The sequence below is a fragment of the Catharus ustulatus genome, chromosome 1 (genome assembly GCF_009819885.2).
Source record: "Catharus ustulatus isolate bCatUst1 chromosome 1, bCatUst1.pri.v2, whole genome shotgun sequence".
NCBI classification, from domain to species: Eukaryota; Metazoa; Chordata; class Aves; order Passeriformes; family Turdidae; genus Catharus; species Catharus ustulatus.
Window position 1 is genome coordinate 116917790 of NC_046221.1, and position 24349 is coordinate 116942138.

Consider the following 24349-nt stretch of genomic DNA (forward strand, 5'->3'; position numbering starts at 1 on the left):
GCTCATTTATTTCATACAATTACTTTTATCAATTATTAGAAGTCTTTCGGAAACAGAAATATCCTCAAAAACTTGAAAGTTTTGTGGTAAAAGACAGCTCAATTGGATTGCTGTTAAAAATTATTGTAGAAAATACTATGGTTAAGACTTTTAATGTTGTCTTGTAATTAAATATTTGACAGATGTAGAAAACACAAATAATTCTAATGTTCTTCCACAGATTTCACTTTTGATGCCTATAAAATTATGAGTAGAGCTGTTTTCAGTTTCAGTGCTGAGTTTACATCAGTTCTTTTGTTAAGGATTCCTGTCATCCACTCTTTGGCCAATACAGCTTATTAGCTAGCATGAGTATTAGGTTTATTTAGAAACAGCAAAGTTACTTGTCTTCATTGAATTTAATTAATTTGTTTTGTACCGTATTATAGGCAGATGCACAAGTACAATAATGATCTTGATTTTTGATTGCTTACAATGCCTCTAGACATAGTCTCAAGACAGGGCTGTGATTAAAGCACATCAATCAGTTGTAAACTGTTTTATCATCAGTAACACTTCTGACTGAAGAGAGCGCATTGATGCTGGATTAGTTCGCTTCCATTTACAGTAACGACTATCATGGAAATGCTGGCTTAGTAGTAGTCATTTTGTGTTCTTCCCACTACCTACACTTCCCCCATCTCCCCTAATTGAAACTCTGCTTTGATGTGATCTTAGCTGACGCTGTTTCTGACACTATCTCTGCTACCATCGGCTTATTTTCTAGATGGGGAGCGATGGAGTTTTGCGCCTCAGTAGCTCCGCTCTAAATAACGAGTTCTTCGCATATGCAGCACAGGGGTGGAAACAGCGCCTGGCAGAAGGTAACTCTGCTTGCTCTCAGGTTTGCCCAAGGTTAATTGTTTTTATGAGGAATGTCTCTTTCTCTACATTTGAGAAACACTTTTAGAATATAAACTGTAATAGACCAGTAATTCAGCAAAAGAGAAATTGCTGATTCCATTCCATTTTGAATTTAGAGTACATTTTTGCAGCTTGCTGTGGCAGCTTATTTTGACAGTTAAAAAAAACCCCAAGTATTTTCATCACTGTCAGCCTTGGAAACATGAATGCATGCAACTAAACCCTGCCAATATACCTTTGAAATTCGGATGGTGTATGGTAAATTAAATCTTTCCATGTCACTCTCCCTTTTAGTTTTCATTATTTTCATTTGGCATTGTTGGATGACAGTATCAGAAATCACTGTACGTCATCATTGTATCCACAATTTATAATTACCTGTATTGAATTAATCCTTGACAGCTTTTGTTCAATATGTTAGTATTTGTTTTTTAGGAGAATTTACACCAGAAATGCAGTTGCGCATCAGACAAGAGATTGAAAAGGAAAAGAAAACAGAACCTTGGAAAGAAAAATTCTTTGAAAGGTTTTATGGGGAAAAGTAAGTACTGAAGCAAATAAAAGGATTTTTTTATATTTTCGTTTAGGAGGAAATGAAAATATAATTCTATGCTTCACATAGCACGGTCATATGCTGTAAAACTTAATAAAGCAGTTATCAAGAGCAGTCATTCCCCAATATAAGAAGTTGTGGGTAGAATTATAGTCGTGTGTCTGCACTTGCATTACAATTGCATTTTTAAGGAGTCATAACTCATCCATAAAAATTCATTCCAAAGAGAGCTTAAGACACAAGCATGCGAATATTTTTTAATTATCTTTTAAAAGATAGTATTAGAGCAATTCCTCCCTCCTGCAAAATATAAATACAGATTCTACATATGAGAAGACCAATAGCAATATTTCTGTAATATGTTTTGTTTTATTTTTTCTAAGCTAGTTGCAAAGTTACTAAAATCAAAGAGAGTTTTTTATTTTTTTACTGAGATGGTCCATTGGGCTGAGAAGAATATATGACATAGAACAAATAATAGCTTGAGAGAAATGAAAGTGGCAATCACTAATCTAATTTTAGAAGTGAGATACAAGGAATAAATAAATACCTTTAACTGACTAAAATTAAATATAGTATCACTCCAGGTGCACAGCTGGGGTGTCAGCACATTTTCAGTTTGATGATGATGATGATATAGGGATGGCGTTCTTCAGAAGCTGAAGATTCATTGCTTATCTTCATTTTTTTTTAAAAACCAAAATTTAAGGAGACTCACATCTTAAAATCCAAGAATTTTCCTTTTAGAAATTATTTTTAAAAGTTATTTCATCAATACTTTGAATTATATCTCTGTTTTTAAAAATACTAAGAATTTATTATAAAGTATAAACTAGCTATTTAAAAATTACGATATTTTCTTTTTATTTTAAAGTGTTTTTTAATTATATCACAGAACCACAAAATGGGTCAGGTTGGAAGCGACCACAGTCACTCATCTGGTCCAAGCTCCCTGCTCAAACAGGGTCATCATTGAGCACATGGCACAGAGTTGCATTCAGGCAGTTTTCCAGTGAGGAAGGCTCCCCACCCTCTCTGGGCAATCTGTTCCAGTGCTCAGCCACCGCATAGTAAAGTTCTTTGTCACATTCAGGTGGAATCTCCTGTGCCCCAGTTTCTGCCCATTGCCTCTTGTCCTATTGCCTGGCCCCATCCTCTTGACATTCTCCCTTTAGGTTTTTATAGGCATTGATGAGGTCTCCTCTCAGTTGCCTCTTTTCAAGGCCAAACAGGCCCAGCTCCCTCAGCCTTTTCTCATCAGAGAGATGTTCCAGCCCCTTAATCATCTTTGTTGCCCTCTGCTGGACAAACTCCAGGGCCTCCATGTCTCTCTTATACCAAGGATGTAGAAGTGGATGCAGCACTCTACCTGTGGCCTCACCGGGGCACAGCAGAGAACCAGGAGCACCTCCCTCAACCTGCTGGAATGTTCTTCCTAAATGCTTCCAGGATACCATTGACCATCTTGGCCACAGAGCACTGCTGGCTCATGAACAGTTCATTGTCCACCAGAACCCCTAGGTCCTTCTACACAGAACTGCTTCTCAGCAGGTCACCCCCAGACTGTGCTGATGCCTGGAGTTATTCCTCCCCAGGCGCAGGACCCTTCACTTGCCTTTGCTGAATTTCAGACAGCCCACCTTTCTGTGCCCACCATTCTCTGCCCACCTTTCCCACCTATCAAGGTCTTCTGAGGGCTGCACAGGCTCTGGTGTATCAGCCACTCATCTCAGCTTTGTGTTGTCAGTGAACTTGCTGAGGAGGCATCTACCCTTTCATCCAAGTCATTGACGAGTAAGTTAGACAATACTGGGCCCAGTATTGAACCTTGGGGGATACCACTAGTGACAGGCCTCCAAATACACCCTGTGCCAGTGACTGCAACCATCGGGGGTCTGCCCTTCTGTCAGTTCTCAGTGTACCTCACTGTCTACTCAATCAAATGTATGCATAATACTTAGCAGAAAAATTGTTCAATGGGAACTATTATTACATAAGTTGTCTTTGTTTACTGTCAGATGTTTTTCACTTAAGAAATCCAGGACACAGGGAACCCTTCATATAACAGATTATTGTAAAGATTACAGTAATTTCACGACCATAAGGCGCACCAGACTATAAGGCGCGCCCCCCGGGAGCCGGCACATTTCGCAACTTTGTAGATCATATAAGGCGCACCGGACTATAAGGCGCACCTTTTTTTTTGCAGTGAGGCTCCACCCCCAGCTCACCCTGCGCGGTTGCTGGCCAAGGCCCCGCCTCAACCCGGCAGCCATTGGCCCCAGGCCTGCCTGTACCCGGCGGGGCTGGGCTAAGCCCACCGCCGCTCCGTGCAGTGTCCCTGGGGCCGGGCTATGTCCGCCGCTGCTCCGTGGAGCGTCCCCAGGGCCCTGCTGCTCCAGGAGTTCCCTGGCGCTCTGGGTGTCACGCGCCCCCGTGGCGCACCGGGAACCCTGCACTGCTGGCACGCTCCGGGAGTCCCCTGGTGCTCCGGGTGACCCGATGCTGGCAGGCTTGCCCCGTGCCGCCGCTGCCCCAATTCCGGTGGCTTTCGCCCTCCCCACGTGGCGGCCGCTCCAATTCCAGCAGCTTTCCCCCTCCCCATGCAGGGGGACGTCCCGATGCCTGAGGGTCTGCCCCGCGCGGGGTCTACCCCGATGCCAGCAGGCTCGCACTTCCAGGGTGGCAAATGTCACAACTTTGTACATCAGATAAGGCGCACCAGACTATAAGGCACACTTCCAGTTTCGGGGGAAAATTTTAGTCAAAAGGGTGTGCCTTATAGTCGTGAAATTACTGTAACTAAAATGTTTCTGCAATAACAGTACTACTTCTCACAATCCACTGCCTTGGACGGCTGGGAAATGTAGTGATAACAGGGCAAGAAATGAACAGATCCATTTTAGTATTTTATTTTGTGCACCCTTTCTAGATGCTTTACTCCCATGTATTTTTTCTACAGCACGTTATCTTTACATATGATGGAAATTCTAGGCTCTTAATATGCCAGACTGTCTTATTGTAAAGTGCTTAATTTCTTAGTAAACAGCTTTGAGACTTCAGTTTAACCCAGGTGTTGATTTTTTTAGCATCAAAAAATACTTGTTAGGTTTTCAGATAAAGAACATAATGGCTTCTCATTATGCATGTCAAGAGAAGAATCAGTGGCTAACCTTTCATGAAGGAAAAGCCTGTGTAAGATACTGGTGTAGGGCCTTCCACAAGAAGTAGAAGTTTATTACCAGCAATGCTGGAGTTCCTCAGTCAAAAATGACTGTCACATGCACAGAGAATGATGCTTATAATTTTGCAGAGCCGGCAGTCCTGCTGGGCTGGCTGAATGCTGGATGCCATAGTGGTTGGCAGATGATAGCTCAGTCAGTGATGATGCATGTCATTTGGTTTCATAGGTTTCTGACATCAACATTGTTATGCAAAATGTCATATTCCACATAATTTCCATTTTGACTGAAGTATTGAATTTGGTCCCCCCTGCTCTTTCCCCTGCTTGCATTGTTTCACTTACATTCTTCTGCTTGGCTGTTATACAGGCAGATATACTTTGCTGACTTTAAGTACTTTTCCTCATTGTTTACTGACTGAATGGTAGCTTTTGCTATAGCTTCCACCTTGTGTTGGTTCACGGGGCAGTCCTGTGCAGGCAGGAGTTGGACTCAGTGATCTGGTGGATCCTTTCCAACTCAGGATGTCCTGTGACTCCATGATTCTCTTACCTGTTTTCACTTTGGTTTTTAAACTAGCTTTCAGTATGATTGGGCTTTGTGTCTTTTCAGTTATGCTGATTTGACTGAACTAACAGAATTTGTAAGCTTCCCTGAGCTGTTTCTCACATGTGCTGTCTGCAAAATGAATCTGTCTTGCAGTCTAACTTGCTCACTTTACAATCAGAGTAGTATCTTTCCTCTGACTTAAGAGAATTTGATCTTCTAATATTCCTTAAGTAAATTCAAGTTTCACCTTCTACTTAGAGAAGGACCATTAGTAGATGCAGAATCTTTGTAAACATTTTTATACACTCCACAGCTGATGGCAATCAAAGACTTTAGAGTGCTTTTTACCTGTTAGCTCTACACATTGCATCTTGTGTTTGCTCTTATCTGTACCCAGGCTGTTTATCGTGGCACTGTCAGTTGCAGTTTACTTCCATCCATTTTTGTTCTTTTTCCACTTCCACATGTTTGTTAATTTTTCCTCTCTCTGACTTTCTTCAAAATAAAAAATCTTATTCTGCAGTCATTTATCTAGGATCTGCTAATGCATGTTGCATTCTTCTACCTTGTTGCCTCAAGATTGCAAGGGCTATACTCTATTATGTCAATATATTATTTCTTTTCTCACTTTTGAGTGTTACATGTCAGGGTTGTATTATCAGCTAGATCAAAATAAATTTTGGGTAGACCTCTTCCAAATTTTATTGGTGATTTAATCCTTTTCTTACTTTGTTGTTTTTTTTTTCCTCACAGTACTACTTAACACAGTACTAGAATATCAGCATTCATATATCCTTGAGTAGCTTTTTGGGGTTTTTTTACTGGATGACTGAGTGCCCTTACTTTACCAGTTGAGTCCTCTCCTTAGCACTTTCATTGAAATCTGCTTGCTGCTGATTTGTGATATTTTTGTGCTGTTTTGCAAACTTTGGGTGTCTTTTTCTGTAAGGCAGAAGACAGATCAGCTGTTTATTTTGCAATCTGAGATTGCCTTAAACATGCTGATCTTGAGCCTTCTTCTTTAAAAGGCTGTTTTCTTCACTTCAGTTTCTTCTTCAACATAGCAATATTTCCAATACTGAAAAAAACTATTAAGATTCAGTATGTGTTCTGCTGGCCTTAATCTGCTTTATCTTACTTCACTTACAGTTCTTTATCTTCAATATGTTACTAGAATGCGTGCTATTGTGTAGTGTCCGTGTGACAGTTTCATTCACCTTTATCCTGTCCTTCATTCCTTTGCTGATTTTCAATCCATAAAGATAACCATCAAGCAATATCTTTTCGTGATGTAACCCAGCTAGAGAAAATAGACCATTCACTCGGTTTTCAGTAGTGGAGTGGATTTGTTTTCCCTTCTCATTTTCCTGAGATAACTTTGGCTCCTTAACACAAGGAATTTTAGAGGAAGTTACTCACCAAAACCTTGGTAAACTAAACTTTACTCACCTGAACATTTAACCTAAACTTAACCCTTATGGGGAACTTTTAGTCAGAAAGACACATCTTCTGAAATGCATTCAGTGTGGGAACTGTGAATTTGCTGCTTTCTTTCCTCAGCATATTGATGGCATAGGGAGATTTTGTTCATGATTAGTGTCTAGTAGGCAATACAATAATTAAGTATGCTTTCTGGGATGCTAGTTCCAGGCTGGTTTGATTTGGGTTTTTTTGTGTGTGTGTGTGTTTACAGCTCTCACAGTAATACATCTGTTCAGTATTTTTAAAGTGCACAACCACAGATTTTGGTTTTTTACATGTTCTGTACTTTCATCTGAATAGGCCTTTGTATCTTTGTATCCTCTGGGTACACACTGACAAGCAATTTTGCTTCTATAGCTTCTGAATATCTTTTATGCTTGCTTGTTTCCATTTTATTCTTTATTTTCTGATTAAAATGATAACAGAGATCTGTTTAGTAGATTAGAAGATCCTTAAGACCATGAAATTTCTTTTAAGGCCTCCCACTAAGCTTTTGTGCCTTTTCTACTATTATGGAATTGCTGAGGCATAAAGTCTGCTTGTAAAATCTTACTAAAGATGCTGAACGTCTGTACTGCCACTGGCCTTAGAAGGAAAGGAGGTTGTCAGAGCACATACACTCTTTAAAACAACCTTTTTTTCTTTTTCATCTCCTGACCTTAGTTTTGTTTTGGGGGTGTTTGTAGATTTTTAAATTTTGCTGATGTGAAAAACTTTATTTAAACTAGTATTTTCAGGAGGAAAGGTAAGAAAGTCTTCAGAAACATGCGTAGTATACATGGTTCCTTTGCACTTCATCCCTGAGAATGAATGCTTAGATTGTAAATATGTATCTTTTAGTTCCTTAAGAATGTTAAACTTTTGTCATATTGCTGGCTGTGTTGACACTAAAAGCAGGTGAAGGAGGGAAAAAAGGGATTTCCTTTACAACTGTTCCCGCTAGAAGAAGATGCTGTTGTGCATTTTTCTGTACCAGTCTTGCAATATTTTAAAAACAAACAAACATAAACACACACACACAAAAAAAATCCAAACCAAACCAAAAAAACCCTAAAAATAAAAATACAGTAATTTCACGACTATAAGGTGCACCCTTTTGACTAAAATTTTCCCCCGAACCCGGAAGTGCGTCTTATAGTCTGGTGCACCTTATATGATGTACAAAGTTGTGACATTTGCCACCCCGGAAGTGTGAGCTGCAATGGGGGGGCGGTGCCGTGGGAGCGCTGAGTTGCGAGGGGGGGGCGGGAGCGGGCGGCCGCGGCCAGCAGGAGCCGCGTGGGGAGGGAGGGAGGGGGTGCCGGCCCCAGACGCAGCACAGGGAGAGAAGGAGGTGGTGCCGGTCCCGGCGCGAGTCGCGCGGGGAGAGAGGGAGGTGACGCTGGTCCCATACAAGCCGCGCAGGGAGAGAGCGGAGTGGCGCCGACCCCGACTGCTGCACGGGGAGAGAGGGAAGCGCCGCCACTGGCCTGGCACGAGCCGCGCGGGGAAGGCAGGAGCGGGCGGCCACAGAAGCTGCAAGTCGCGGCCACCCCGAGCCAACCCAGACCATGGGCAGCCCCAAGCCACCCTGGACCGCGACTGCCCCGAGCCCCGCCTCACCAACCAGCGCCGCGGGCAGGCGAGAGTGCCGAGGCTCACGGCACGGAGAGGGCACCTGGGACTGCATTTAAAGGCTATGCCAATCTGTGAAAAATGTTTGCAAATTGAGCACATGCCAGTAAACCCGTGATGGTGCGATTCTGTTACTAATTCGTTACTTTGTTGTGCGCCGCACGGCTCCTCACTGCAAAAAAAAAGTGTGCCTTATAGTCCGGTGCACCTTATATGATCTACAAAGTTGCGAAATTTGCCGACTCACGAGGGTGTGCCTTGTAGTCCGGTGCGCCTTATGGTCGTGAAACTACTGTACAACCAAACCAGGATTGTAAACAGAGAGATTTCTTATATTAAAAATATTCACTTGTAGGAAAATCTCAGTAGTTAGGTTTCCAAAATACATAAAACTGTATATAAATTAGTTAACCACCACTTAAGCAAGCCACTATTTTAAACTAGGAAATATGTGACTTTTGGAAATAAAAAATGTGGATGAGAAAGGTTAGCCTATTCCCTTATCCTTAATGTGATGGAATACCTATTTTAATTTCTGTTTTTCTTTAGGTTGGGAATGTCAAGAAGAGAATCAACAAAGCTCACTGCAGTGCAGAACAATGATGAAGATGAAAGCAATTCTTTGTGTGGATCTTCTGGCACACCTGGTCCTTCTAAGAAAGCCACCTTTGAGGATCAAGAGGAGAAAGGTGTTAAAGCTCCGCCTTTACCAGAGAGAGATTATAGTCCATCTCACTGTAGTATGGAACAGGTTCCTGTCAAGGATCTAACAGCAGATTCTGAGGATATACTGATACCTGAAGAATCAGTCATTCAGGAGGAAATTGCTGAAGAGGTTGAGACAAGTATTTGTGAATGCCAAGAGGAGAACCATAAGCCAGAACACGAGTTTTCTGAGGAGTCTGTAAGTCCAGCTGGCACAAATGAGGAAACAGAGGCAGTACAGCTTGCAGACAGCACTGAGTCCTGTGTCACGATGAATGATGTAACTGATACTGTATCTCGCACTGAAATTAAAGTAGAGTTGAAGTCAGAATGCCCTCAGGAGGAGATGTCAGTTGTGATAGATCAGCTGGAGGATTGCATATCACCAGCACAATCAGCTTCATCCACAAACTCTGTCAGCGGTACAGCTGAGAAGGATTCTGAGTCTGCAAAAGAGCTAATTGTGCCAGAAATGCAAAGTGCTGCTCTGGAAGGCTCCTTGTTCACTGGTGGAGGCATTGCAGTGGACATGGAGCTTCATAGTGACCCTGAGGAACAGATGTCTGAGAATGCCTGTATTTCTGAAACTTCCTTTTCCTCTGGAAGTCCAGAAGTTTGTATTGCCTCTCCTGGAGGAGACACTCAGTCGACTTCAGAGGAACCACGTACTCCAGCATCTCTTGAAACAGCTTGCTCATCTGAAGTGTCCAGTTCTGAAAACACTGAAGGTGATATTCAGCAAAAGGCCAGTGATGAAAACTTGCACACACCCTTAATGTCAGAAATCTCTCCAATGTCCACCTCACCTGTAACCTCAGACGCATCTTTGATGTCAAATTTACCTTTAACATCAGAGGCGTCACCAGCTTCTAATTTACCTTTAACATCAGAAACATCTCCAATGTCTGATTTGCCTTTAATATCAGAAACATCTTCAGTATCTTCTGTTCTTCTAACTTCTGAAACATTTGTGACAAATAGTTTGCCTCTTCCATCAGAGATATCTCCAATTTCTAATTCCCCAAGCAGTGAAAGACTTACTCTGCAACAAAGGAAATCACCGTGTTTGTTAGAAGACTCCCTTCCCACTCTGAAAGAAGAAATCTCTGTCATTCCTAAGGTGGTTCAAGAAGAGAATCTTGTTCAGCCGAAACAACTTCAGAGTGCCCCTGAAAATATGAAAGTTGGTCCACTAACAATTACACCTGATACTTCAGTATTGGAAGAGTCCCAAAGCAAAAACCTCAGTCATCAACCATGTAAGTCACATTCTGAAATGGAGAAATCCTACATTGCATCCATCCCGGAACACACTCCTCCAGAGGTGATCAAAAATAAAAATCATAGTGTTCAGCAAAGAGGTGACAAGAAAAGTACACTCTTGCCCTCAGAGGTATCTGTCTTACCAGAAGGATCACTTGGCAAAAATATTGAATTGCTTCCATCAAAGCCGCATGATAAATTATATACCTCATCTCTAGAGAAAGCTACATTCTCTGAAGCATGCAGAAGTAAGTCTCACAAGCTAACAGGCAGCACCCACAGTCGCCTAGAGAGTTCACATTCTTCCAAGTCTTTAGAACCCACAAAATCACCGGAAGCAAGAAATGAAAGAGACCCAGAGATCCCAAAGAGGAAAACAGCAGAACAGCATGGTTTTGGAATCTGTAAAGAGAAGAGAGCTAGAATAGATGATGATCTGCCTAGTCGTAACGCTTCATCAACAAGTCCATCTGATAAAGAACAGCCACCCAGAGAGGAACCCCGAGTTCCACCCCTTAAGGTAATGAATAAACACGGTGGCTTGGAAACAAAAGATTTATTATGTCCCTCTATGAACTACATACAGGCACAGTGCATGGTGTATTTTTTGGGGATGTATATGGGCTGTTAGTACTGATGGTTTTGCCTTACTATTACATGTCCGCTACACCAAATTACTACTGATACAAATATATCTACAGTTGTTTGGTAGGGGTCTTTGCTCAAAAATTGAATTTGTGTGGAAGAGCTCTCCAGGATCCATGGCTTAATCTAATTCAAGATCTTCCCCACTGGTCTCATGCAGCACTTGTTTTTTTAACTGCCCATCCATATTTTGTGCTTGTTCTTCTGTGGATGTCTTCTCCAGCAAGCATTACTAATAAATGTTGTCATAACCAGTACTTAGAAAAACAACCAGCACCTTAATCCAGCCAGAGAACCAGGAGTCAGAATAGTTGAAGATCCTTTTGCAAGCCCAAGACTTGGGGTAGGCTGAAATATAAGAAATATATATATATATATATATATATATACATATATATCTATATATACACCTTTGTTAATGGCAAAGCAAAAGGTAAAAAAAATACACTACCTAAGCAAACATTTTTATGTGTATTATTCTGCTATGTAAGAAAGTATACTTCAGTTGAAAAGGCTTTTTTCAAAACAGAGAGTTCTGTAGATTCAGTTATATATAGGCTCAGTGTTTTGACCCTTTTAATTTTGTACTTGATGACATCAGCCAAGCTTAAGATCCAATTTACTGCATTTGAGCCATTGACTTTGCAATACTGGTTCCTGATTATTCAGAAATGCCCTTTTCTGCATTTATTTTTAACTGCAGCAGTCACTGAACATTTTTAATATGGCCGGGAGGGCAAATAGACTAACTGCGTTAATCACTAGTGCAGAAGCATATTTCAGCTAATTTATTTTTAAGAGCAGTGATGCAATTAGAAGTCGGCTCTGTTCTGAGTTTAGTGATATTCTTTCATATTTGGAAGGTGTCTATCTAGCCTAATAAATTCTAATAACTCTCTAAGCATAAAGGAATATAGATCACTAGGGAATTAAAAAAGGTCATTACTATAATAATAATAAGGAAATAACCAAACAGTTAGAGCTCTAGGAGTTCTGTAATGCAGAAACTGGAAACTGGAAAGAGTTACTTCTGAAACCAAAAGCAGAATGTTATGATGAATTGTGGACAATCAATTCTAGTATGCTTTTTGTGTAACAAATACTTGGCGCTTGTATCATCTCAACAACAAACCCCTATCGTTTGTAATTAAAGGAGGAAAAAAGAACCTGAGTTCTTCTAAGTCATTCTGCTATATGGCTGCCACATCCCATCATATCTTATGACTACTTTTTCTACAAATACTACCTAGTTTTCTTCTCAGTTCCTTTCAGAAGATGAGTCATAGCATTAACCACTAAGTCCTATTGCTAGGGACAGCCAGTAAACATATGTCCATTTTAAGAAATGGAATTTTTTTGTGCCAACCTTGGGGTACGTTGAATTACAAAGTGGTTCCAAGATTCTTAACCCTGAAAAACTATATGCTTAATTGGAAACATCCTAAGAATTCCAGTGATTTTACAGGTTATTATTTTGCTTGAAGTGGTAGGTATTTAAATTTTTAATATTTGTGGGTTTATTATTTATAATCTTGAGGATTTAATTTTTGAAGAGCAGTAATGTAGAAGCTATCCAGAGATGTACTAAATCGAGTCTCTTAAAATTGCAAGCGAGGAAAGAAAAGGCTTATCCTTTAGTGACTCACTTCTTTTATACCTCTTAAATCCTCCATTGTGGAATTTGGAAAACGGGCTCAGTGAAGGTATCACTACATCCTATCTAACGGCAAGATTTGTTGTTCATAAGCAAAACGCAGGCTGTTCCTGATGTCTTAATCGCTGGTGACCAAGGAGAAAGGCACTTCATGATTGTTACTTTTTCACATGTTTGCAGGAAGGGGTTGCTTGCAGGTTCTTGTCCAGTATCACTGCACGAGGCTTGCTGATCATCTTAGGTAGATGCACTGAATATAAAACAGGTCTGACAAATTGTATCTGATGTTGTCGTCCAGTTCAATCTTTCTTCCTGTCAGAAGGATCAGTATGAGTAGGCTAATACTAATACTAATAGGTGTCATTTATTCATGCTGAAGGATGATAAAATATTGAAGCATAAATATCATTAAGTTTTAGCAGTTTCCTGTCCACCTGCACTGAACAGTAAATCCTTTCATTACCTTTCTCTAACCCTTAAAGAGACAGCTGGTTATTTTAGTGAGTTTCTCATTAAAATTTACTGTTTGTTTTTTTTTTTCTTTTTGTTCCTTTAGATTCAGCTTTCAAAAATTGGACCACCTTTTATCATCAAGAGCCAACCTGTTCCTAAACCAGAACCTCGAGTTTCCTCAAGTACATCAGTCAGCAGTGGGAGAAACACTGGGGCTAGAACTCTGGCAGATATTAAAGCAAGAGCTCAGCAAGCAAGAGCCCAAAGAGAAGCTGCAGCTGCAGCAGCCGTGGCAGCAGCTGCCAGCATAGTCTCTGGTGCAATGGGGACCCCATGCGAAGGTGGAAAGACAAGAACACTGGCACACATCAAGGAGCAAACAAAGGCCAAGCTATTTGCAAAGCATCAAGCCAGAGCTCATTTACTCCAGACTAATAAAGAATCAAAGTCACAGTTCAGCTCAAAGGAAAGTAGTACCTCATCTCTGGAGATACCAACGACTACTGACACAAAGATTGAAGGTTCTACTGGTGTCATTATAGTTAATCCTAACTGCAGGTCCCCTAGCAACAAGTCTTCTCATCACCGTGAGACTACCACTTTATTGCAGCAGTCCCTTAACACAGCCACATTACCAGAAACTGCTACTGAGATATCTGTGCACAGTTCTGATGAAAATATACCTGTGCCACAATTGTGTGAGAAAATTATTTCATCTACCTCTACTGAAAGTAACAGTGTGCCAGTGCTTTATAATAAAAGTTCAGTCTCTGTGTGTGTTTGCAGCACTGCTATGTCTGGAGCAATTAAAGAACTTTCTTTTGCAAGTTCTGTTGATAAATCCTCTGTGTTAATGTCTGTTGACAGTGCAAACACAGCAATTTCAGCCTGTAATATAAATATGCTGAAAACCATCCAAGGGGCTGATACTCCCTGCATAACTGTTGGACCAAAATGTATTGATAACAGTAATGTACCAGTCTCCATAGACAACACAGTCTTATCAAACACCATCGACGACAAAAGGTTGCCAGTACCCGGTAGCAATGTGAATAACGCAGTCTCTGGTCATTATGCCACTGTGCCAGCTTCATCTATTGCAAGTAACTTGCCAAATCATCTCTCTGGTAGTTCTGTACTGATTCCCCCGGTGGGGGCTACCAACAGATTTCCTTCTGATAAGATAGCCATAACTGGGTGTAGCGAGCAGAGCACTGTCTCCATTCACACCACCGTCAGGTCAGCTTTAAGTTGCAGTGAGGCCCTGGCAGCAGCAGATTCTGTTGCAAGGCCACCCATTTCAATGTTTACTGGTAACATGGTGACAATAAGCTCTTACGATAACAATACTAAATTGAATGCCGATCTCTTAGAAAAAAGCTCTGGAGCACGAAACCGGATGGATCTCTCTGGCAAATCTCATCCACTGAGCTTTACACAAACTGCCATGAATAGGTCTATACCTTGTAAAGTCATTGTCGACCACACTACGAACCAGAATTCCAGTCTGTCACTTTCTTCCTCTATTGAAAATGCAGAGAACAGCATTGACCTGCAGAGCAGACCTGTAAGGACAGAGGCTGCCTTACAAAGTATAGCCTGTCCTCAGGTGTCTGTCATAAGCAGGCCTGACGTGGTCGCTAGCGAAAACCTTGAGCACAGCTCCAGCTTTATCGCCATTACAGCAAAGCAAGACAGCAAAAACTTGCAGGCAGGTTGTTCAGGTCTTCAAGAAGTGCCTCTTGCTCCTCAAGATAAATTAATTGAGGTGGTTACTACCAGCCAAGGCTTTGCTGAGCAACTAAGAGGCCCTTCAGCACTGAAAAATGAAGCCAATGCTGCCTGTGCCAATCAGTACAACACGAACAATAGAATTTGTTGGCGTGATGAGGAGGCAATGAATACAGACCAGCCAGTGGTCAGCCATCTTACCTCTGGTAAGCATAAAGAATACACAGAGCAAAACTGCTTGAAAAATGTCAAAAGCGAACATTCCGGTTACACACAAATGTCAGAACTGCAATCCAGGAGTCTTTTGACAAGCATTGCCATTCCTGTTAAATCAGAAACTAATGAGCCTGACAAGTGCTTCAGGATGGACACCGAGGATTTTACAGGACCTGAAATGCCTGCCCAGACTGCAGAAATAGCCACGAGTGTGCAGCCACCGCAGACCTCCAAGACATCCATCGCGGACTCCATGGAAGACTCCCTGTCCCTGACAACAGAAGCCCTAAAGAGAGTTACGAGTGCTGGGGGCTCTAGCTGTCGCTTGTCGTCAGTGGAGGCCAACAATCCCTTAGTGACACAGTTACTGCAAGGCAATCTGCCTTTAGAAAAAGTGCTGCCGCAGCCCAGATCAGGAGCCAAACTAGAAATTAACAGGCTTCCCTTGCCTTTGCAAACTACCTCAGTATGTAAAACAGTAGTGGCTGAGAGAAATATTGTTGAACATGCTTCCAACTCTCCTAATCCAGATGGTAAAGGATTTACTGCAGGCAGCATAGCCCCACTACAAATCAGAAAGCGTGAAAACCATCCGAAAAAGAGGATGGCCAGGACTATAGGGGAACATGCTCAAATTAAATGTGAGCCTGGGAAGGTGTCAATGGACACAGATGTTAAAGTGGCTCCTTGTGTAATTAGTTCCAGCATGAATCAGCTAGGGCATGGACAGCCATTTAAGCAGGAGTGGCTTAACAAACATGCCATTCAGAGCCGGATCGCTCACAGCCCAGAGATCAAGCAGCAGAAGAGACCGTTGCCTTCATGCAGTTTCCAGCAGAGCTTATTTCACATTGATAAAAATGGCAGCTTTCATGCAGAAGCCAGTACCTCACACAGACAGCATTTTTACCAAATGTCCATGGCTGCAAGAGGCCCCATTCCTACGGCAGCTTTGTTGCAAACTACTTCAAAAGGCCCACCTGGCTGCAATGCGTTTGCTTTTAGCAGACACCTGGAACAGAAGGGTTTGGGAGATGTGAATATTTCTACAGCAGCTCACCAGCTGAGGCTAGGAAGTGTGTTTTCCCCTAATACTCAAATTAAGGAAGGTGATGACATTGCCAGTGCCTCTCAAACTCTGCAGAGTAAAACATTAGCGCATCCCCCTGCTCCCCCTCCACCCCTGCCACCTCCTCCCCCTCCTCACCCAAATGCAGAAGTCCCCTCTGATCAAAAACAAGCAACAGTTACTATGGAAACCACTAAAAGACTTAGTTGGCCTCAGCCAGCAAGCATCTGTAGCAATATAAAATCTGAACCTATTTCTTTTGAGGAAGGTTTAAGCAGCAGCTGCGAACTGGGCATGAAACAAGCTTCCTATGATCAAAATGAAGTGAAAGAACAGTTAAAAGCGTTTGCATTAAAAAATGCAGATTTCTCTTCCTATTTACTTTCTGAGCCACAGAAGCCTTTTACCCAACTTGCTGCTCAGAAAATACAGACGCAGCACCCACAACAGCAGCAGCAGCAGCTCTGTGGAAATTATCCAACAATACACTTTGGTAGCACAAGTTTCAAAAGGGCAGCATCTGCAATTGAGAAATCGATCGGGATTTTAGGAAGTGGTTCAAACACTGCCACAGGCCTGTCAAACCAGAACGCACAGATCCCGGTTCAGAAATTTGCTGACAGCAGCAACGCCGATGAGCTGGAACTGAAATGCTCCTGCAGGCTGAAAGCCATGATCGTGTGCAAAGGCTGCGGAGCCTTCTGTCATGATGACTGCATAGGGCCTTCCAAACTGTGTGTAGCTTGCCTGGTGGTGCGGTAGGAGCTGAGTCAAAGATGCAGTATCCCTTATCAGCGTGGGAGAGCAGGACAGAGGAACAGAAAAATTGGAACAGTTTAGGCCACTAATGGTTTGCAATTAGTGGATTGATCTTTTTTTTTTCTTAACTGTTTTTTTTTTTTTCTTCTACGTGGTGCTTTCCGAACTTAGTTATTCTGCCTGAGTGCCATTTTCTGGGAAGAAGAGGAAACCTGTAGAAGTAGTTTTAAAAAAAGATAGCCTTGTTACTGAAGCATCTATGAGCTCTCTTGCTGTGCTGAAAAAAAAAAAAAGAAAATGCATTAATGCATGTCATTTGTAGCTTCTATTTATTTGCACAAAGTGCAGCACATTTTTTCTCCACTGTTTGATAGTTGATAGGAGCTGCAGGTTAAAGATCAGTGGAAGAATAGCACTGTAAGAAGTGGAGTAACTATGCAGAATGAATAACACACTGTATAGCAACTGGTGTGAGTGGGGTAGTGGCAAGGTGCGGGGTGCCGACCATCGTAGCTTCTAAGTCAGTTTGCAGTCTTTCTGCTGACAAGATTGTTTTCTTTAATTGACTTTCACTATCTAGGGTTAAAATACAGTCACTTCACCTAACAAAAGAAATTTAAAAGAGGAATTTAGATTGTTAGAGAAGTTTCCTTATGTGCCTGCCAGGGACTGTGGAACTCAAATCTTACTCATCATCTCTTTGTTGATTCCTTGAGAAAGATTTGTATATGTGATGAGTTAGCAGGACCAACACTGGAAAGACAATGACTTCAGTGGAGTCTGGAGAAAGTAATTTCTCTGCTGGAGATTAGAAATCTCTTTTCTCTTCCTGTTTCTCACTCAAACGGACTTTATTTGTATTTGTCTGTCTAATCTGTTCAAAAGGTTTGTCAGTCCCAAATATATATAAAAATAAGGTCAGACATAGGTCATTGATTCTCGAGGTTGTAGCCTTTCTGTGGCCTAAAAATGATGCATTCTTCTGATGAATGAATAAGGCAAGATTTTAATTGCATATTGGTTGAATGTTGGCTTATAATTTCTTTTTCCTCTTGTGTGAGTTACTCTATTTAAATAACATCTCAGTGTTTTGCCATTTAAAGTAATTCTTAGAGGTACTTACAACACTGACTTTATTTTTTCTCAAAGGAAGTCAGACCCCTTTTAGAAATTTGGAAGCAAAATGTATTTTTAAAAGGGATACTGCATCTTTAAAGTAACCTTCAGTAGTTATCCAGTACTGTATTTACCTTCAGGACTATAGCTGCATTCCAGATGTGCTAGCCACCATAAAAGCAAAAAAGAAAAATGGTGATTTTGGAGTCCTATTCACCTAAAAGGAAAATATTATAAAGGGATAAAGCACATGCAGTTGCTGGGGAGATGAAAACACCTTGGGTTTTTTTTACTCCCACTTCAAGAATGCAACATGTGGAGTTCAAGTCATCCATCTGCCAATATGTGGTTGGGTCTGCCCATATGTCAGTATCAAGAGAAACTTTTTTTTTACCATTACAGTAGAACCTCACTAATCCAAAGACCATTACAGCCTGCCCAAGAAAACTGATGTTCCTTGCACAATTTTAATAAAGCAGTATAGTAAGAACATGTGAGATGTAAAATTGTTTGATTTTATCGTGCAGTGAACTGTTGCATTCTGAAGTACTAATGTGAATGATAGAGCTACGTTTAAGAAATTAAAAGTATCCTATATTTTAGAGCATACTTTTTTTATCTGAGCTTTGTTTGTGTACTTTTCATCAGCTGTAACTGGTCTCCCTGACTTGGGGGCATGTTAGTGAGGTTCTGCTAAATGAAGGAACCATGTTTGTTTTTTTGCGGGACCATTTTCAAAAACATGATAAATGCCGTTTGTTGTCTTAAAAGTGAGCTGGAATATCTACAACATACATTCCTGTCATAGGAAGCTCTATGGTGCACCTTGATGTTCTCTTTTATTGTAATTAGCAACATATCAAATTATTTTTGACACTGTGTGGTACAAAGGCCATTTGTAATGACTAACAAATTTGTTGCTGATACAATAATACTTTTTTTTCTATACAAAAGTGCTCCTTAATATGACGTGAACTAAGGAATGGCTTCTCAGCACTTTCAGGTCTTCTAGTAGGAAAATAAGCCAGCCAAACAAAAACCTAAAAGTAACCAAGTGAAAATTAGCATCCACTGCTATGCCAGCAGCTGGCGAAACAGCAACTGGGCAATACTCATGAGTAAACATGAGTGTAGTCAGTTAATATATATCAGATTCATAGTTGAGGAGCCTTTGTATTGGAATTGTATTGCGTTGTATTTATACTTAGTAGAGCTAGGATCTTCTATTAAAAAAAAAAAAAAAAAGAAAAAAAAGAGAGCAACCAGTCTTAGACTTCTATTTACCTATGTTTATATAAGCCTGCTGGGAATCCTTATTTCTAGCTCAGGTTTTCCTGTCCACAGCACATATTTGTTTGTACTTGCATCTTGAAATAGTTCTTGTATTGACTGACATAATACAGAAATAAATTCCAGCCACAACACAGTTTTCCTTTGTTCGAAGGGTAAGAGTGTGACTAATATGATAGGTCACTCATTCATGTCATATTGTCATTCTTGTATCAGGATTGCAACTTGCATGTGTGAGGTCATGATAAAATGTATTCAAAATGGCATTAGACTGGATGGTGCTATGTTACATTACACAACTGACCAAATTCTTCCATAGTGCAGTTCCACTCCTTTCATTTTTTGAGTCATTGGAGTTGCACCAGGATTAAAATCGAGCAATTGGTTAGCAACAGTGGTGAAGTGTTGTTACGGATTAGGTTTAGGGTATGAAAACACTCAAAAGCAACCACGGTGATGTGAGAGCCTGATTGAATTCTAGTGTGACTGAAAACCTTACGTGGATTTTGGTATCACACAGATGCTTAGGGGAAAGTGACCCTCGGCCTTTGGTAAGAACCCAGTCGCATTTAGATGTTAATTTTGAATTACGCCTTTTTTTTGTTGTTGTTTAATTGTTCAGGTTTCAGGCTCAATGTTGTCGTGTTTTCTAATGACCATGCCATTTGCACCGTGGGTTGTTAATAGTTAATGCACTGAAAAGTGGTGAAAGAATTACTTAAGAACACACTGCTCTGTGTTTGTGTGTACGTACATTTGTCTCCCAGTCCAGCATGAATAATTTACCTTTTCTCTTTTTTTTAAATCTCCAAAATTGTCCCCCTACTCCTACCCCTGGAGCAGCACTTTTGGGTGAGAGGGAGAAACACTTTTTTCTTTCCTCCCTCTTTATTGTTTTAATTGCATACCTGTGAGATATGCAGATAACATTAGGGCATTTGCAGTGAGTGTGTTTGTGTGTTTCTGTTCTGAAATAATTTTCCAAGCAGAAACTCCCTTTGAAATAATGTTAAAAAATAATTAAGAAATGGTGAACTGGATGCTCCCTGTTTGCATTTTATTTATCTGCTGAGATCTAGTACATGAAATAGCATTTAAAAGACAAAAATAAAGGTTGAGCCATAAAGCAAAAGGTATATTCTGTACTATAGACTTTCTTCTTGAGGGTGGTGCATGTTGTCAGGGTAAGCTACAGAACGTGCAGATGGTTTTTCAGGGCCCTGCAATTCCTTGCACAGTTTTTAAGCTGGTGCATATGGTGCTTTATAATGCAATTTCTGAAGTAAAATTACCTTATGCTGCACCCCCTTCCCCTTATGAACACACGCACAATTTTCAGAATCATTATTGTAGCCTGTGGTTTAGCAGTTTCTCCAAGGTGTGGTGAAGTACCAGGATAAACACTCGAGATGAGCTGAGGAGTGTCACCAAAAGGGATCATTTTAGCTGACGCACATGAAGGGCCCTGCTCTGAACACTGAATGACTTCTGCAGTCTCCTGGCAGCAGCGCAGTGGCTCGTCTTCCGTAGCTCTGCACAACACTGGGGGGGAAGCAGTGAAATATTCAGTGGCTTTATCATGGACCTGTGTAGCTAAATGTTTCTGAGTCTATGAAATCCTGTTGTCTTCGGTCATCATGCTTTGTCACTGTAAAACCAACGAAAAGGAAAAAAAAAAAAAAAGCATTTTTTAGTCTAATTTAAGGAGCTGCTTCTTTTATAGCACATAATATTTCGCTTTGTACTATATTTGATAGTTAAAGAATAATTTAGTCCGTAGAATAACTTTGTTGTATTTGTACTGTTCATGAATGTTACAAGAAAAGTGCTTTACTTTGTTGCCATAATTCTCTTGTACTGCTGTAAAATATTTTTTCTGCTTTATGGAAACTTAACTTGGTTCACATTTTCAGTACAGGGTTTTTTGTGTGTATGTATTTTTTTTGTCAGTATTCTGAATGTTTACATCTGTTCAACATTAGCCATTCTATGCCTTTATAGGGCAGTATTACTCCTGCAGTGTAACAGCAATGTGAAATCCACTCGTACCTAACATGCATGAGAAATACAGATTTATTGGGGAGATCTCTAACGTGCATAGATACTTTTTCTAACTGCATTCAGTGAAGTAAATACCCTCCTTCAGTCCTCTACCAAAGAAAATGTTATTTCCACAGGACAAGCTCGGAAAGTGGTTCTCTGAATTTTCAGAAGGGGGTGTAGTTGGTTTCAGCAAGATTGCTACAGTTTAATGCTGTTATGCTTTGCTTTGTTACCCCACCAGATGTGACAGGGTGAAACAAGCATTTTAGCAATTTTTTGTGTTTCAAGACAATGTTTTGTTTAGAATTCAGGGATCATGCTTTCTTTAATGGTGCTGTTTGTTTTATTATTTTTTTTTAAGAAAACAACCTTTTGTTGCCTACAGAAATGACCATTCACAAAACCATAAATTAAATAAAATAATTTGTCTTCATAATGTTTCTCCCTTTCCTTTCCCCCTTCCCTGTCCCTTGAAAATAACAACTTGGGCTTCAATATTAAAATATTCTGGAAAAAAAATAAAGAGATAAAATAATATTTGTCATTTGTTTATTTATTTTAAGTTCAGTGCCTTAGGCAGGAGATCCTCCTTGTGCACATCCGTTGTATGTACAGGTTGATGAACTAGAAATGTGAGAGAGAACTCAGCCCTTTGTAAAGGATTTTTCAATCACGATGATGTAAGTTTGAATGACTTCTGATGTAATTCAAGTATTAATCATCTTATACTAGCGAAATAAAACTAGGTGTTGTATACTAAGTTGTTTAAGTAGAACAGTAGCTTATGCTGGGTTCATTTTAGTGCTTTACCTCTGTCTGCAATCCCTTCCAGAGCATCCCTAATAACAGCAACGATCCCAGCATGCACTTCCCTGACTTCCCATTCCTACAGCAGAAGAAATTAACTGTCCATGGTCCATGAAAGGCAACCAGTCCAAGCTATATTCCTCAAAGCAGTTATTTCTTCAGGTCTGGAGAGCCTTCCCGAAATAGAAATTCAGTAACCATTATATTAAAATGTAAAAAACCACATAATTTTCATCATGTTCATCTGCAAAAAGACCTTTGAGTACTGATGGTGCAAAATGTTGCAGGGTGAAAACAACAAACAGCTTTTTCACAAGCTTGCTTGGAAATCTCAGAACTAAACACCATCTTTTGTCCAGCCTCCTGTCATTATTATTTCAGATGTGATACCATCTGAGGGTCTTGTTAGCAGCAGATGACAGCCCTGTCTGCCAAAATCTGTCCAAATGCAGAAAGAAGGCAATACCAACCTCTGTAATTTATATCAGTGACCTTTTTTTTTTTTATATCCAATACCCACCTATCAAACCCCCTCAACACCTACTGTCAAGCAGATTTTTTTTTTAAATGGGCCTGTGCCAAAGCAGGGACCAGCTCTGTTTCTGGAAGTAACAACTTTTTAAATAATTATTTTATTTTTAATCTAAGCAATGTAATAATGTAATGCAAATAATTTTGTTAAAGCTTTACTAGTTGTCCGTTTGCTAATTTTAAAATTGTGAAATAATTTTGTGCATTTTTACTCCATCTTAAAAAATAAATATTCCGTTTTTCTGAGGGGTTTTCCTTGTAAGTGCTGCTGAGTGAAGATTTGTGACGACTTTTATGTCAGTGTGCTGTCTCTGCCTGGGCGAGCCCAGCCTCAGCCTGGCAGTTCAGCCAGCAGATGGCATCAGGAGAAAACAGGCTGCAGTGGTCTCCAAGCATTCCTGTCCCCAGGCGAGAGCACACAGCACGGAGAAATCCTGCCTGCCACAAATGCTGAGGGTTTCTGAAATCCTGTTCCTTACGTGCAGAGCTTTACTTGTAGTGAAAACAAGAATTCCTTCCCCCTCCCCAGTCCTGCGACTCAGCTTTCAGTAGAAATGATGCCCTGAAGCTCACATCATCCTTTCCTGCTCTTGCCACTGTCTGAGTCTTGCAGTCTGGAATTGAAGTACTGATACACTGGAAAAAATTCTTCCCCAGGCCAGAGCCAGAGCTTCCCTCCCTACCCTAGTTTTCTTTGTCACTCGTGGATGAAAAGCAGCAGAACAAAGCTCTTTGTATTGAGAATGTATTGAGAATTCTCCACAGAACACAATCTGAAGGTATTACCACATCTTGGTGTGCAGAGTTTGGCGTGATGTTGTCAATCCTGGCCTTTGTTGGATGGCGGGACTCACAGTGGAAGGGCATCAACATACAGATGTAGAATAGTTTAGGTTGGAAGGAATCTTAAAGACCATCTAGTTCCAACTCCCCTGCCACGGGCAGGAACATCTCCCACTAGACCAGCTTGCTCAAAGCCCCATCAGCCTGACCTTGAACACTTCCAGGAACAGGGCATCCACAACTTTTCTGGGCAATCTGTTCTGGTATCCCACCACCTTCCCAGCAGAGAATTTCTTGTTAATATCTAATCTAAACCCACCTATATCTAATTTAAACCTATTCAGTAAAAACAGCTTGGAGCACCACCATACTGGAGACAGCTTTCCGTGCCAAGGAAGGTAGACAGTCACAGGTTACCTGCTGCTAACTATTTGTGGAGGCAAATTACATTGTTTGTATGGCTGTTTTATAGAAACTGAGCTAGACATAGAAATAAAGCCACATTCATTGAGATAATTCGGGAACCTGGACATTGGCAGTCTGCAAATGCATAGGAGGCACTGATAAGAGAAACTTGTATGTCAGTTAAATATCAGGCACTTGCTTTTAAGTATTGCAGGTTCATGCTTGGAGCTTGGGAGATGTCTCTTCAGTCACCATCACTGATGATATCAACAGTTGTTTCAAATAGTCATGGTGGCAAAAAACCTGGATTGTACTTCTTGGAAGCTAATGACACTGGATAAATGGGAGTTTCTATGTGCAGCTCGCCTTTCTGTACTGTGCCTTTTTTCCTGATCTTGTAGAACTTATTTCATCCATTAGTTTTATCTCCATGTCTTTCCAGCAAAAGTTGAGCTTTCTTGCAGTATCTCTGGCATCCTCATGTGTCTGCCAGGAGGGCAGAGAATAGTTTAATATCCCACATAGAAAAAATCAGATTTGGAAATACACTGATTATAGTGGATAGTTGGCTTCTATTAATTAGAAATCATTGCTAT

At 40.7% G+C, this 24349-nt stretch overlaps 1 protein-coding gene across 7 annotated transcripts in view; it reads left to right on the forward strand.

The window, feature by feature from the left end:
* Nucleotides 1-22606, forward strand: part of ASXL3 (ASXL transcriptional regulator 3) — a 130401-nt gene extending 107795 nt beyond the window's left edge. For all 7 annotated transcript variants that reach the window (XM_033057926.2, XM_033057936.2, XM_033057945.2 and 4 more), the window contains 4 exons: nucleotides 767-863; nucleotides 1339-1444; nucleotides 8833-10771; nucleotides 13107-22606. In XM_033057926.2, the coding sequence (XP_032913817.1) occupies nucleotides 767-863; nucleotides 1339-1444; nucleotides 8833-10771; nucleotides 13107-16781 (5817 nt within the window). In that variant the 3' untranslated portion in view covers nucleotides 16782-22606. The remainder of the gene's footprint in view (nucleotides 1-766; nucleotides 864-1338; nucleotides 1445-8832; nucleotides 10772-13106) is intronic.
* The last annotated feature ends 1743 nt before the right edge of the window (nucleotides 22607-24349 follow it).